The sequence below is a fragment of the Lacerta agilis genome, chromosome 9, assembly GCF_009819535.1.
Source record: "Lacerta agilis isolate rLacAgi1 chromosome 9, rLacAgi1.pri, whole genome shotgun sequence".
NCBI classification, from domain to species: Eukaryota; Metazoa; Chordata; class Lepidosauria; order Squamata; family Lacertidae; genus Lacerta; species Lacerta agilis.
The window spans coordinates 10935583-10951558 of NC_046320.1; the positions used below are offsets into that span (position 1 = coordinate 10935583).

A 15976-nucleotide genomic window follows, 5' to 3' on the forward strand; every position below is an offset into this window, starting at 1 on the left:
ATAAAAATTAAACATCAAATGACCTTGTAATTGGTTACGTCCAAATGATAATACATGAAGTGTATTTTGTGGCCTGGTTGTGTACATTTGTGTATATCTATAGTTAGAGCGTGTGTGTTTTAAAAGGGGAGTTTGCAAGTCTTATTTTTAAACTGGAGTTCATATGTGAATATCTTCAAATCTTCAAACTGACCTGTATTTAGTGCATGCCATATCTTCCAGTGAGCTGCAGCTTTTGTTGTTTCTATCTTCTTTTATTCTGTAGCTGCCTTAATGTAGTTTCTGCATATTTTTTGTATCTGAGTTCCCAACCACTACGAAGAGTAATAAACTCTGTTCTTCGTTAATTCATTTTTTTCTTATTCAAAAGTATTTAATGTGCAGAAGCAGATCTAAATGCAATTGGGAGATGTACAGAAAATCAGCGGGGAACTATCCTCAAAGTAACTTTTCAATTTATTTCCATGGCGGCAATGTCCTATGCAATCTGAGCTCTCGCAGATACCTTGACCAGGGCCCATGTATATTGCATTCTATAGCAAGTCATGAAAACCTCATTATCCCTTTAGTGCTTGCAAATTTCTTTCCCCTTTTTATCTCTTCTTTGAGCCCTCTTTAAGTCTCTTGTACCATTGACTCGTATTAAACTCTTTTATAAAACATGCAACATTGTATACTTGCAAAATGTTGAAAGAATTTGTTCTGTTATATTTGCATTTATGAAATGGTGTTGTCCGTGTCTCCCAACATCCCTATTTATTTGCTTATTTAAGCCTTTATGTATTTTGCCTTTCACATATGGCAAGGCGGTGTACAAAACACCTGTGCTTTAAAGCACAAATTAAATTAAAACATAATGTCATGTGCTCAAATCAGATGCCAGCAAAAGCACTGAGCATAAGCATATTTTCAAGAGGTGCCAAAACACTTAGCTAAAGGGGGAGATGGTGCTGCCACAGAGAAGGGCCTCCTGGAATCATAGAGTTGGAAGGGACCCCAAGGGTCATCTAGTCCAACCCCCTGCAGTGCAGGGATCTCAACTAGATCGTGCATAACAGTTGGCCATCCAACCTATGCTTAAAAACACCCAAGGAAGATGCTTCCACTGTCTAACGACTCTGTTACTCCTTCTGGTTACTGCCAAATGTACTTCTCCAAAGTGCAGCACAACCGAGAGAATCTCCCCAGCTGTTCACAATGAAGGATTGGGGCGGTATGAGAGAAAGCACTTATTAAAGCTCCTTACTAACAGGCAGACTGCCTTGGCATACGCGTTACTTTGCTTTATAACAGGGGCAGGGGAACCTATGGCCCCCCAGGTATTGGACTCCAGCTCAAATTGTCCCGGAGCTGCTCTTAGAAAGATTTCTACTGCGGGCACTTTCACCTCTGATATCTCTGTTTCAACATAGATGACTTGCAGCAGCAGCAGCTGCTTTATCAAGTGCAGGAAGTTCCCATTCTTGAAGTATAAAGTATAATGCCACACTGTTGCTCTCAGATTGCCCTTTTATTTCTTTGTTCTGCACACCCTTTTTTTTTTTAAATCAAGCCTCTATAAAAGACGCTTGTGGAGGTGGTCATGAAACATTTGGATAGTATGACCTGACTAACAACAGAGGCTTCATAACTCTGCCATCTGCACTTGACAGCTTGGCTGTTCTATATTCAGTTTCAACTTTTGATTCACAAGGCAAAAGTGTGAATTTGTTCGCCACCTGGTAGAAGTAGCTTCAAATAATTTCTGCTGGGACACATATCTATCTGGAAGGTGGCTGAGACAAAATTGGGGCTGAATTATATAATGCCACCCCCTTGGCTGGTTTTACCAAAGTGAAAGAATTGAGGACATTGGTTTATATGAAAATAAGCACCTCATTAAGAGATCCTATATTTCAATCTATTATAAATGAGGAAGTTCAGACGCCCCCTCTGTGTAGAGGGGGGGCTGAGAGATTTATCATAGAGTTGGAAGAGACCACAAGGGCCATCCAGCCCAACCCCCTGCCAAGCAGGAAACACCATCAAAGCATTCCTGACAGATGGCTGTCAAGCCTCCGCTTAAAGACCTCCAAAGAAGGAGACTCCACCACACTCCTTGGCAGCAAATTCCACTGTCAAACAGCTCTTACTGTCAGGAAGTTCTTCCTAATGTTTAGGTGGAATCTTCTTTCTTGTAGTTTGAATCCATTTCTCCGTGTCCGCTTCTCTGGAGCAGCAGAAAACAACCTTTCTCCCTCCTCTATATGACATCCTTTTATGTCATATAGAGGAGGGAGAAAAAGGTAAAGGAACCCTGACAGTTAAGTCCAGTTGCAAACAACTCTGGGGTTGCAGCGCTCATCTCGCTTTACAGGCCGAAGGAGCCGGCATACAGCTTTTGGGTCATGTGGCCAGCATGACTAACCCGCTTCTGGCGAATTAGAGCAGCGCACGGAAACGCCGTTTACCTTCCCGCCGGAGCGGTACCTATTTATCTACTTGCACTTTTGGCATGCTTTCGAACTGCTTGGTTGGCAGGAGCTGGGACCGAGCAACGGGAGCTCACCCTGTCGCGGGGATTTCAACCGCTGACCTTCTAAGAGGCTCAGTGGTTTAGACCACAGCGCCACCTGTGTCCCTGTAGGATTGAGGAATTAGAGGAAATGGGTTGTCTTGATCCATTCCAGATCTAATCACTCTGGTAAACAGGCTACAACAGGAGACAAACAAGGGGAATGTGATCCTTTTAGCGCTTCTGGATCTCTCTAAAAACCAGAAACCTTTGAAGCAATACTCATACTCTGGGCCTCGGGAAAACGGCATAACAATGGCCTCCAAGAACAGGTGGTTTCCATCTCTGAATCTTCCACAATTGTGGCAGTATTTCTTGATCTAGATTTAATAACTGACGCAAAAGGTTTCGTTGGCATCATTTTATTCAGTTGTCCTTGAAGTGGGCGGAAGTACAGGATGGCCCCTCAGTCCTCTTTGAACAGGAACAGCTCAGTATGAGACTGGCCCAGAGCACCAAAATTCAGACTGAGAAGCTGCAGCAGGACCTGTCTGCAGGAGGAAGAGTCAGATGGCACAGGACACATACCCATCTGACATCCAGATCTGTATTTGTTCAGACAGATACTCAGAGCAGATACTATAGTGAGCTTGGATAAAACAAAGCAGGCAAAAATGGAAAGTCGTCCCCCCTTCTTGAACTTTAACCAATGCATCTTCCTCTTCTTTGCAGTCTCCAGTGGGCTGATACTGCCAAGAAACATGCAAATTCTTCTGCTCCTTTTCCTTCCCAATGATAGTCCCTCAAAGCAAGCTAGGAGGGGAGAGAGTGAGCAATTGAAAAAGTTCAGGATTACAAGACAAAATAAAAAATTAAAAAATTCCTTCCAGTAGCACCTTAAAGACCAACTAAGTTTGGTCTTGGTATGAGCTTTCATGTGCATGCACACGAAAGCTCATACCAAGACCAAACTTAGTTGGTCTCTAAGGTGCTATTGGAAGGAATTTTTTATTTTGTTTTGACTATGGCAGACCAACACAGCTTCCTACCTGTAACAGGATTACAAGAGTTAGGCTTGATTCTCTGTGAGTGTGTGTGTGTGTTGTGTTTTACCGGTATTATCCTTTCTCGCTTTCTCGATGCACATGATGTTCATCCCCACTTGTGTTGATGCTGCTAGTTCTGGCCGTTTATTCCAGGCTTTCTCAGGGCAGATTTGTGCCAAGCTTTTTCAGTTACGTACTGCGTTTTCCTACTGCCTATCACCTCATGAGCACCAGCTGCACAGTCTTGATATCGGCGAGAGCGGCTTCCTTCCTGCAAAACCTATTTGGCACTCTTTTCTAAACCTTCCTCCTCTGCCTCATCCTTGGCCTCACAGTGAATCTGTGGGAAGAACGTTTTAGCCTCCATTTCACTGATATGTGGTCACATTAATCCTTATTTTTAGATGCTACTTATCAGTGTGCTCCTGCTCATCTGCACAGCTCTAAGTATGTTTTTCAATAAATAATGCTTCTATCTGTGTGTTCCTTGAACAGCTACAGGTTACAGGCTGAGCTTCTCCTGCCTGGGATGACAAAGGAAAATAATAATGAAGCATAAAAATGCAGGAAGAGGGGCAACTGGCAGTGTAACACACAATGGGAGGTGGAGAATCATCAGTGGCAGGGGTATTTTAATTTCTTCCTTTATTTTATTTCTATCTCTGCACCTCCTTTGCTCCCCAAAGAGCTCTGGGTGACAAACAGAAAAAGGGTAAAAGAATACATGTTTTTAAAATGAAAAAGTATTTAAAATATATACAAAACAATTACAAACATCTAAAAACATTAAAGACATTTAAAGAAACAGTCACATACGCACACAGCCTAATAATTCCAAGGTTGCCAGGTTCCGTATCTTTCAGCCATCAGACTCCTGGCCTGGGTGAACAGGGACTTTTTTTAAATGCCTCTTGAATATTGATAATGAGAAAGATAGAAATAACTCCCCGGGAAGGGCAATTCCACAAATGGGGAGCCACCACTGAAAATATCCTGACACAAGTTACCACCTGCCAGGCAGCACTCAGCAATTGCAGAAGCAATGGGAGATTTCCAAAGTTCGGCACAGCAGTGAGTTATTTTCTGATTTAAATCAACCTGTGTAATGTGGCTGAGGAAAAGGCAATGAGGCTGAAATGGCCTCAGGGTCTCACTGCCACAGAAGCGTGCCTTGCGATTCATCAACAGAAATAGGAAGTCTTTGCACAGAGGGGCTTAGCTTGGAATGACTATTCCAGCAATGGCAGATGCCCACTGCATCAGGTAGGGCTACTAGGAGAGGAGGTCACAGGGGTGTGTGGCAAAGTTATTCTGGTTTCCTCCCGATCCTCCTCTCTTGCAAAGATGCTGTGGACACTTAAGAATTGCAGTTTTACAAATACTTAGCACCTAACTGAACTGATAAAGTATCTTACCTTGGTTCTGAAGGTGTCTCTGCTGTCACAGTTGCTTCTCTGATGGGGGAAACATTATGCCTCCTCCACCTGTTCTTGTTTTCTCCCTGTCCTCCTTTGCAAAAAAACAAAACAACAACAGTGGGCGCTTTAACTCTTCAGTTGTGCAAATACTTAACAACTTAACTAAATAAATAAATGAGTGTCATAAAGGAACCTCTGACCATTATGTCCAGTTGCGGACGACTCTGGGGTTGCGGCGCTCATCTCACTTTACTGGCCGAAGGAGCCAGCATACAGCTTTTGGGTCATGTGGCCAGCATGACTAAGCCGCTTCTGGCGAACTAGAGCGGTGCACGGAAACACGTTTACCTTCCCGCCAGAGCGGTACCTATTTATCTACTTGCACTTGACATGCTTTCGAACTGCTAGGAAATGAGTGTCGTACCTTGGATAATAAGCTGCAATAAGGTTACCTGTGTGGCCTCCACCTTAGAGCCACCCTGGTCCTCCCGTTATCCTCTTCACTAGCAAAGAAACCAAGCATCTGTGAACACTGCAGCAGTACAAGCATCTAATAAAACAGGGAAATTATACTGTGGTTCAGAAGAGGTTCATGTAGATGGTTATATTTATTTGCTGAGAGAAGATTACCTGTATCACCTCCACTTCCTCTTGCAGCCACCCCAATCCTCTGCTCCTGCGTCTTATTTCTCTCTTCATCATCTTCTCCTGCAAAGACCAGGATGCTATGTGATTAAATAGGGTATTACCTTGGTTCAGAAGAGAACTGTGGAGGCAGCTCAGGGCTGTTGAAGTGGCAAGGCATGGGGTCCAAGCTGTGGGAGTTGGGAGTTGTGTTCCATCTTTGTGTAAATGCACGGGTGAGTCCTCTAAATCCCAAGAAAATCAGACCTACACAGTCCCTTCAAGACGCATGACACTGAGAGGTGGATGTTAAGAAGCTTCTCCCCACAAGACATCTCAGGGCCTTCTTTTCATATCTTCTCATGCAGAAAGTTCATCCAATTATCTTTCAGATTGGCAAAAAGTTTAATGATCCTACTGTTGGAGTCTGGAATTCCTGGATCATCCGTTTCTCAATGGACATACATAAAGGAGGGAGGACTGACAGAGCGGGTCGGTAAAGAGCCCCTATAGGAATGCTTCATTTACGAGTGTTGCACCTGCAGTGGACTGGAAAGTTCAGTGGCTTTCAAGCCTGTTCAGGCTGAAGAATTGACATTTTGATTTTCTATTTATAGAAAATAATTAATTGTGGTTGCGATCCTGTACACACTTAAGTGGGAGTAAGTCTTGTTAAACTCAATGCAGCTTACTTCTAAGTAGATGTGCATTATTATTATTATTATTATTATTATTATTATTATTATTATTATTTATTTCTATACCACCCTCCATCTGAGAATCACAGGGTAGTTTACAATATATGGATTGTATAGGATTGCACTGTAAGTCGTAACCAGCAAGGAAGACTGATGAAGCTGTTAGCAAGACAGAAAATGAGGATGAATTTACAAATTTAGGGGGAGAAAATGAGGATGAATTTACAAATTTCAGAATACTGCAGATAGGGTTGTCACATGTCTGAATGTGGAAAGCTCTCTCCAGAGAGGCTCACCTGGTGCCATCATTACATGCCTTTAGGCACTGGGAAAAAACATTCCTCTTTACCCAGGTCTTTGGCCAACAAATAATCTATAGCTTGTTAAAGCTGTGGGTGGGGTGGGGGTGGGGACTGTTACTATGATTAATTTATTATTCTGCTGTCTGTTGTTATACTTTTCATTATTTTTTATTATTGATGCTGCGTAAAATGTGGTCTTAATGTTGTACACTGCCGTGGGATGTTTTGATAAACATATAAAATATAAAATAAATAAATAAATAAATAACAACAACAATAACAAATGGCTAAAATAGTAGAGCAACTTTAAATAGGCAGAAGTGTCCCAAAAAATAAAATAAAATAAATGTCTGGCCAAAGCTAAGATTTTGGTGCTGGAAAAGGGTAAGATTCATTGGCAGGTGAGCCTCTGTAAAGCAGCAAAACAAAAAAGGCCCATTCCTTTTTAGCCATGCAGCTCACCTGTGAAAGTGGCAGTACAATATGACATTCCATGAATGTACAGTCTGCGTTGAAAACAGATGAGCTGCACAGATCAACACATAACACAAGCACGTTTCCCAATTTATTGGCATTAGCATGGCTGCAATTGTAAATTACCTGGAAGCAGGGGTGTAGCAAGGGGGGTTGGGGGTGGGCAGGCCGCACCGGGTTCCATAATGGAGGGGGTGACAAATTATCGAGGAACAATTTTTTTAAAAGAATTTTTTTTTATTTTTTTTTAATGCCTGCTCCGAAGGTCTTCTCTTATATAGCTATATATGAAATTTCATGCATATCAGTTAATATCTTGACCCTCCTCCACCAAAATAGCTGTTCACTTGGCTGTTTTCCTATGTCATGAAGGCTGAAATTTCAGTTCAGAAAACACTTACTGTTCCCAACCCTAACCCTGTGGAAAGCCATCTAATTAGACTTTAATTTGATTTTGAGATCTTTTTAGGAGGTAATTTAATTATTGTTTGATTTTATACCAATGTTATGTATCTGATGTTAGCCACCCTGAGCCTGACTTTGGCTGGGGAGGGTGGGATATAAATAAAAGTGCATTTCTCCAGCCAAGTAATGTGCACGAAATTTAAGAAATCAGGTTAAAGTTCTCATTTATTAGTGAAAATGGCATACAAAAATACATTATATAAGGAAAAAATTGCTTTGAAAAAAATGTGTATGTAGGCAAAACTGAATATATGAAGACAGACCTTCACTAAAACACTGCTAGGTTTTAATGATGACTTATTTTTTTTACAAAAACAAATAAATAAATCACAAACTGATATAGCAATGTGGAGTGGGAAAATTAGAAAGAAACTGAAAGTGACCTATTTGATCATGCCTTTCTTTAGCTCTTCATTAGAAAAGCAAATAATCTTGGAAAGAAGGGTTACCTGCTCGTGTAAACTACGAACCCCATCAAAGAAGAGGAAATCAAACCTCTGCTTGATTATTTTCCTCATTCTCCAATTTATGCTAATCTGTCATAAACAAATTTTAAGGCTTCATCATCACCTCACTCATTTGCCGGAGAATCCAATAATTTCTCTGGTGTTCCAGCAGATGATAGCATTGGTCCTGCTCAAAACGTCCTAGGACTGTGCTCTTCCTCTGCTACACCACTGGATGACTTGGAAGAGGGAAAAATAATCAGCCACCAGCCTAGTAAAGGATGAGGGAATGTAAGCCTTGTGGTTGCTTGCGTGCCTATCTCATAATTGAAGACTAAATGACTTAGGGGTGTATGATGGGCCTCCCCACAGCCTACCTGGATGTGTGGGCCATGGGGAGCCAGGAACAGAACTAGAGGTTGCTCTAGAGGTTCCTTTGCTAACCAATAAATTTGTGGCCTGGTATTCATCCAACATCTCATCTTTTCCTGCTTTTTGTGTGTGCAATAAACTTTCAAAATACAACTTCCTTTGTCCACGCTAGGTCAAAACTAGCTCTGAGGTCTGTCAGTCATAGCCCCATCTCTTCTTTTTAACAAATTTGTATTTCACACATTGCAAACAAATGGAAATACAATAGCCATTATCCGTTGCCTCCAGACACATTCAGCATTCAAACATATTACTTAACGTAACCCCTCCACTGAGAATATTGAGCAGTTGGTATAAGAAGTTCTTGATTGTTGTCATTACTATAGTTAAAGAAAGGGGTCCATGTTTAGTCGAAGGGTGTCTCTATTCGTTATGCCTTTAATTGCCCTCCTGTGTCTGATGAGACACTCAGACATTGCTGTATCCCAGATATTATTTCCCCATATGCAGGGTTGTAGCTATGGGGGGCGGGCCTAGCCAGGTCCCCTTCCCAGGTGAAACCTCCAGAGTGGCACCATTGAGGCTCCCTGCCTGTGTGTGTGTGTGTGTGTGTGTGTATGCAAATGCGTGGTGGGAGTGCCCAACTGGGTCTTTGACCCGGGTGAAATAAAGGCTAGTTTCACCCCTGCCATGTGTTCAGGGGTATTTCAGTCTAGCTCTTCCATTGCTGAGCTACCTATCACTAATCGTGCTGCGGTCAATAAGAAGACTACTAGTTTTCTGTGGCACAGGGTGGAGCCTAAGTAGAGCTAAGTAGAGCTAAAAGATAGAGTTAAAAGATAGTAGAGCTAAAAGATAGTAGAGCTAAGGCAGGACTTGGAGAAAGGGCTTGGCCTGTAATTGGGGCTATAATGGAGAATACTCTATTCCAGAAGTTTTTAACTTTGCGGCATTCCCACCCAGCTTTCCACACCCCCTTCCAACCTAAAGAGAAAAGGGAAGGGTTATTTCCCCCCAGCTTGATTGCATCCTGTGCCATCGTGCCACCGGAGGATGGCCTTGAGCGAGGCCTCCTGTAAGCAAGTGGAGGTGTAGCCTCATCTCTTAAGTGCTTATTTTGCATTATATGGGGAAAGCATTCCCAGACGAAAATGGAAGGCCTGGGACATGAGTCCCTAAGGCTATTTCAGGGACACTGTGTATATCCTGTGAAAGAACAATCCCTTACCAGCTGTAGATGCAGAAGGAATTTAAAAGTCAAGACGTAAAAGGCATAAAAACATTAAGTAACTGCAAGTGATACAGTGTTCAGTGGGATCTACTCCCATGTAAGCATGCAATGGGTTGCATATATTAGTTACGGAAGGAATTGTGGGCCCTTTTTGGCTTAAATTTATCCTGAAACTAAGCTGCTAATACTGAGCAGCCTTCTGGACAGGGTGACTTGGCTTTTAAAAGTCTGCTTGTGTTGGTTAATGTTGTATTTGGTAAAAAGGAAAAATGTACAGTAGATATGATAAAATAAAAAAGGAGAATTCCCTGGATGACTAGATTTGCCCAGGTTTGGGGCAAGTATTCTTTGGTGAGAGAGCCCCAGCAGAGATTTAAAATCAGAAAACGCTGCGGTCTTAACCCCTCCATGCAATAATTAAGCATGTTGGTTATATGAGGCTGGATATATCCCACATTTTGTTAATTGCCTTCACTTTCAGAAATCTTCAATGATACGTAAGGAACTGGAATGTCGATTTGATTACCAAATATCTTATACTGTATTATTTGCTTTTATAGCTATATTTGATTATTCTGATCACATGTTTTTGAATGAGAATGCTGGCCTATTATGATTACATTATTTGGAAGTTTGTAAATAATGCATTTATATTTTTATCAATTTTTGTACGTATTCATTACTTTTTCTGCCATGACAGATGTGCAAAGCAATGTATAAATTTACAATTAAAATCACAAAGTTAGTTCTACGGAATCAGCTCAGATATATTAAACTTTAGTATTTTGCACCACAAAAATAGGATGGCAAAATATCCAAGCTGTTGAATTGTAATAGACTGTAAAATTTGACTTGTGTAAAACGAAGCATAATAAATATTATCCCCTTTTTTGTCTTTTTTTTTCCCTTTTTGTTCTAGGTGTGAGCCACAGAAAGAAAAACGATGTGCAAGTAGCTGGAGGAAACCTTTATGAACAAAGTTCTAAAAAAACTAGTCACAACTTTAATGCTGCTGAATTTAGGGGGGAAACGTTCAGAAATGAACTCCCTGTAAATTGTGTAATAGATGTGGATAGAGTTGCTGCAGAAGATGGCCAGGCATGGTCTTGTAGTGAATCCGAAGGGAACCTCAGTTTTGAAGGCTGTATCGCAGAGTTAAAATCTTGCCGAGGGAGGATGCGAACAGGTGTCTACAGGACATCAGATCTTCCATCTCTTATTGCTGCTAAGAGCGAGAAAAATAAGGATGAGGAATGTAAAGCAACATTTGTATGAAATTGCAGTATGCATGGCTCCAGAAACTTCTTTCTCCGAGGTCATGGCAAGCACTAGTACACTTATTGCCTTTGGAACATAAACACAAGCTGCACAATTCCCTTTTACTAGGAGACAGCGAAACATGTTGACAGCACCTGAGAAAATCCAACCCAAAAAACAACTGTCTTGTTATAAAATTTACTGAAAAAACATACACAAATTAGTACCTAAATATGTTTTAAAATACATATTTTTGAATGTATCTTCTCACAAAACAGGCATGTCAACTCAGAGGGGACGAGGTAGTTCTCCCCACCCCCCGGTATTTTTGAGGGGGCTGAGCTGAGCCAATACTCGGGGGGCATTTGGCTCTGCTCCCTGACATCGTGCAAGCTGTCACGCGGCATCACATAGGGCCCCCCATCCCCTTAAGAAGATGGCCCCTCTGTCACAAAATATGTGTGTGTGTGTGTGTGTATATATATATATATATATATATGTGTGTGTGTGTGTGTGTGTGTGTGTGTATATATATATATATATATATATATATATATAAACGTAAGCATATATAAATGTATTTTATCATAAAATATACATTTTAAATGCATTTTAGTAATTTCTTGGGATGAGAGCTGCATTGCAAAATTCAAAGAAGTTCAATATCTGAAGGTTGTTCTCATCTGCATAATAGTCTGGGCAGTGTGTATAAAGTCAGTTTGCATTCTCATTCACAAAGATCACACTTCTTGAAGGTCCCTCACCTGAACTTCTCTAGCTATTCCCTTCCAGATATAAACCTTTAAATAAACTTAAAATTCTTAAGGCTAACGAGACGTGAAGTTAAATGTGTTGTTTAAAGTGTTGCTGCTGCTGCTGCTGCTGTTGTTAAATGCGAATAGAATCAGCAGGATGGAGATGCCTGCTGTGAGCCTAATAATTATTACCCACCCACTCAGCTGATTCTATTTACATTTTGTTAAAACCTGCATGTTAAATCCACAGATCCATTTAATCATGTCTCTAGTCTTTCATGGGTTGAATATTAACATTCATGCCGGGAAATAAGTATGGTAAATGAAAAGTACATAGGGTCACCTGCTGCATATTGGTAGCTCCCTGAATATAATAGTCCAGGATATCTATTCCTGCCCTAGTTCAATATCTTATCCTATGAAAGCTTTTTTGTGCTACAAAACAAACAAACAAGGAAAAATGCATATATATTGTCTCCACTGTCAATCCATAGGGCTCTTTTTCATTACAAGTTGAGGCTGGCAAAGGAGACAATTTTAATACAAACTAGACAGTCCAAAATGGAGATGGGGATCATGTGGCTCTCAAGTGTTGTTGAGCTACAATAATCCCTGACCGTTGGCCATGCTGACACTGGCTGTTGAGCTACAGAGTCCAACAACATCTGTAAGGCCAAAGGCCCCCACCCCAGGATTTATAATTCTGAAATTATTCTGTGCTGTATAAGGACATAGAAGGCCCTCAGAAACTAGTATGGAGAAATTCTGTATCTCCAGACTGGAAATTTTATCAGTAGAAGAGAAGGCCTTAGGAAGTAGCTCCCAAAGTGAAGTGGGAAGAGAAGACTGGTGAAATCCTGTCCCATTGTGTGCACCATTTTCCTGGCTACTATTACTTAAGTGGGACAAACAATGACGACATTGTGGTTCTATAGAATGGGCAGAAAGTAATGCAGACTGTGGAGATGCATTCTTCAAGCTGAGATAGGTACAGCCAACTCCCAATTTACACACGGGTTATGTTCCCAGGCACCACACGTTCAAGTGAAATTGCATATATTTGAGACACCATTGAAAAAGCCTGCAAACACCCCGTTTCGCCCCTTTATGTGACTTTTTGGGTCATTTCCATGTTTGGCACAATACACACATGCGCAGTCATGCACATATTGGATGTGTCTAAAATGGATGCTGCTTGTATACCCATTGTGGTGGTGTGTTGGATGTAAGAGCCCCTGTTTGCGGTGAAATCACCAGTTGTTGTCTCCTTATACTTGGTAGGTGTGTATATGTAGCATGAGAAGCACATATAAATATGGAAACACTTTCATTATACAATTCAGCTGAAATTTTTACAGGAAACTGTTACAGGAAACTGTCAGAACAGACCCATGGCTGGTGGTGGGAATCCAGCTGTGTGGGGCTGCACACCCAGTGTTGATCTTGTTCTGGACATCGGATAAAAGGAAAACATTAGTGTCAGTATGATCACTTTGGGCCTCTCTTTGAGCCAATAGGAAGCAGCCTCTCAGTTTTTCAGGTGATGCTAAACGTAACAGTGAACTTGCCACACTTGCAAAGTACATTCCATAACAAAAAACATATAGACTAACAGTCCTATATTGCTGAAACTGAAGAGCCACGCATTTAAGTGGAAGAAAAAGAAAGAAACTATTTTGGTGTGTCAATTTCTTTTTCATCTCAATTAATTAATGATCTATTGAACTGCAAATATTTTGCCCTCTGGAACCAATCTTAAATTTTCGTTCGGAATTTGAGTATTGAAAATCTGTCCCTGGGAAATATATGTAATTTAAATATCAGATTGCCCATCACTCTTCAAAAATCATGGTCCATTTTTTTCCTTTACAATGATCAATTGTCACAACTTACATAAAACAGTTATTTTAAAATACTAAATTTATTTTGTTCGAAGTAAGAAATAAGAAATGCAATTTGAGCTTCAGAATTAATCCAGTTGTGTGTGTAAAACAAGAATTCAGTTTAGCTTACGGTAATTAAGAGCACGACATCTTGTTATAATGATGCTAAGGAATCAGTCTACAGTGTAATATACGAATGATCATGTAATCTGCTTGTATGATATTAAAGCAATATTAAATATTTCAGTCTTTCCTGTTCTTTCCATGTGAAAAGAACTATGAGGAGTGATGCCTTACACTGTTTTTTTTTTAATCTACAATAGGAAGGAAATTAAGGCTGAATCCCCACGAGCTCACACCGTCGTCGGGATTCGAACCGCCGACCTTCTGATCGGCAAGCCCTAGGCTCTGTGGTTTAACCTACAGTGCCACCCACATGCCACAACTCTTAGGATACTCTAAAAGGCTCTATTCCCCTCCTTTGAAGAATCAGTTGTCCATTACCTCCACCAACACTACTGCTGCTGATTTTCTCAAGGGGTTATGAGTATGTTTCCACATGGCCAGTTGTTCTGCTCTGCTAGGGATTTCTTTGTTTGTTTTGCAAGTCACTTTCCATTGGAAATTTTGTAAATAGGTTACAAAATCCCATTTACAAAAAATGTGGTGAATATGCATTTGAGTCTTTTCATGTACCGGCAGGGATAAAACAATTACATTTGTATTACAGAGGGCAGCTGGATCTGTGATGAAAAAGGCCAGGATCTCTAGTGTGCGGTGCCTGCAAAAAATAAAAAATAACTTCCTAGTATATGAAGCTATTCTAAATCCTTGATGTGGATCAGGGCAGGAATATAGCCTGCCTCTTGAACGGCCTTCAGGCTTCACCTCCTACAGATTGTCAAGTTATGTGCTCAGCTGATGGCTCCTTCGTAAACGGGGAATTTCCCTACGCAAGAGTTACAGATTCCTTTCACTTGACTTGCCATTGGATCTTGCTGAAAACAACCTATTGGGGTCAACAGCTCTGTAGGAAGGGACATATTTAATTTACGACTAAAATGTGAACTCCCCCAGGGTGGCAGAGGAGGCTGCAGCCTACTCAAAATCTATAGTCAGAGCTTTCTTCCTTTGCTTTTAAAGCTATAAACCTATTGGAAACATGTCGTGGGGGTGTCTAATATGCTAATGAACAACGTGGGTGGAAAAGCAGAAGCTCTAGTACATCTAAAAATGTAACCCTGAATAAAGTGCAAATGAGTTTATTCTAAACTCCTTCAACTTGGTTGGCAGAATTTCAAAAGTGGGAGCATTATATATATATATATATATATATATATATATATATATATATATATATATATATATATATATATATTCCCCCAAAAAACAACTCCAAAAAATCCACTCAGAAATCTAGCAGAAAACACAGGGTATGATCCACAACCCTGCAGACATTTCCCCCCCTATGCAAGTGCTTTTGCAGATAGACGCGAGTGGCGCTGTGGTCTAAACCACAGAGCCTAGGGCTTGCTGATCAGAAGGTCGGCAATTCGAATCCCTGCAACAGGGTGAGCTCTCGTTGTTCTGTCCCCGCTCCTGCCCACCTAGCACTTCGAAAGCATGTCAAAGTGCAAGTAGATAAATAGATACCACTCTGGAGGGAAGGTAAACGCTGTTTCCGTGCGCTGCTCTGGTTCACCAGGAGTGGCTTACTCATGCTGGCCACATGACCTGGAAGCTGTACGCCGGCTCCCTCAGCCTACAGAGAGAGATGAGTGCCGCAACCCCAGAGTCATCCGCGACTGAACCTAATGGTCAGGGGTCCCTTTACCTTTACCTTTTAAGTCCTAGCAAACTAAGGCAAAAGTGGAAGAGGGAAATTGGGGGAAGGTGTCCATCAAATTCTAGCACCTTCATGCAGAATCTTCAGGAATGGGCTGTGGCCTCTTGTTCCTTTCTTACCAGGGCATGGAAAGATGCTGAAGTCCCTTACTGAAATTGTCTCTGTTGTCCTTATGCCTTTGCCATCCTGGGATGGAGTCACCTCACTGCCTGAACTTACTATTATGAGGTTAAAAAATAATAATTCAGCAATTCATGGTGGGGATTTGGGATTGTGAGGCTCAGATACCTTCAGAGTGCTCTCTGGATAAATAATGTTATGAGTTGTGGGGGGCAAGGAGTAGGTTGTATGCCGAGACCCTTCTAATTCCTGGATCCAGCAAGTGTTAAAATCTAAGCAAGGATTGTTGAACTAGCCAGACAAGTAATGGTAATGGCCCTCTGAGAATGGGGCAATAAGGTTACAAAAGAAGTGCTCCTTGCCAGATAGCAAATGGGTGGGCCTGGGTGGGCCTCCCTCCCTCAACTTGCTGGTAGTGAGTTAGGAAAAGACAAAGGCCAAAGCTGAGGGGTGGGTGGGTATAAGCTAGAAGTCAGAGGAAGAAGCAGGCTCTCTCCTGTGGAGGAGAGCGATGATATAATATAATTTTTTTATTTATACCGGGC

At 41.3% G+C, this 15976-nt stretch overlaps 1 protein-coding gene across 6 annotated transcripts in view; it reads left to right on the forward strand.

Annotated features, from left to right (window-relative positions):
* RGS12 (regulator of G protein signaling 12) overlaps positions 1–11004 on the forward strand; it is a 91629-nt gene extending 80625 nt beyond the window's left edge. For 3 of the 6 annotated variants that reach the window (XM_033160949.1, XM_033160947.1, XM_033160948.1), the window contains one exon: positions 10490–11004. In XM_033160949.1, the coding sequence (XP_033016840.1) occupies positions 10490–10845 (356 nt within the window). In that variant the 3' untranslated portion in view covers positions 10846–11004. The remainder of the gene's footprint in view (positions 1–10489) is intronic. The other 3 variants (XM_033160951.1, XM_033160952.1, XM_033160950.1) reach the window with 1 other exon arrangement.
* Positions 11005–15976: the final 4972 nt, after the last annotated feature.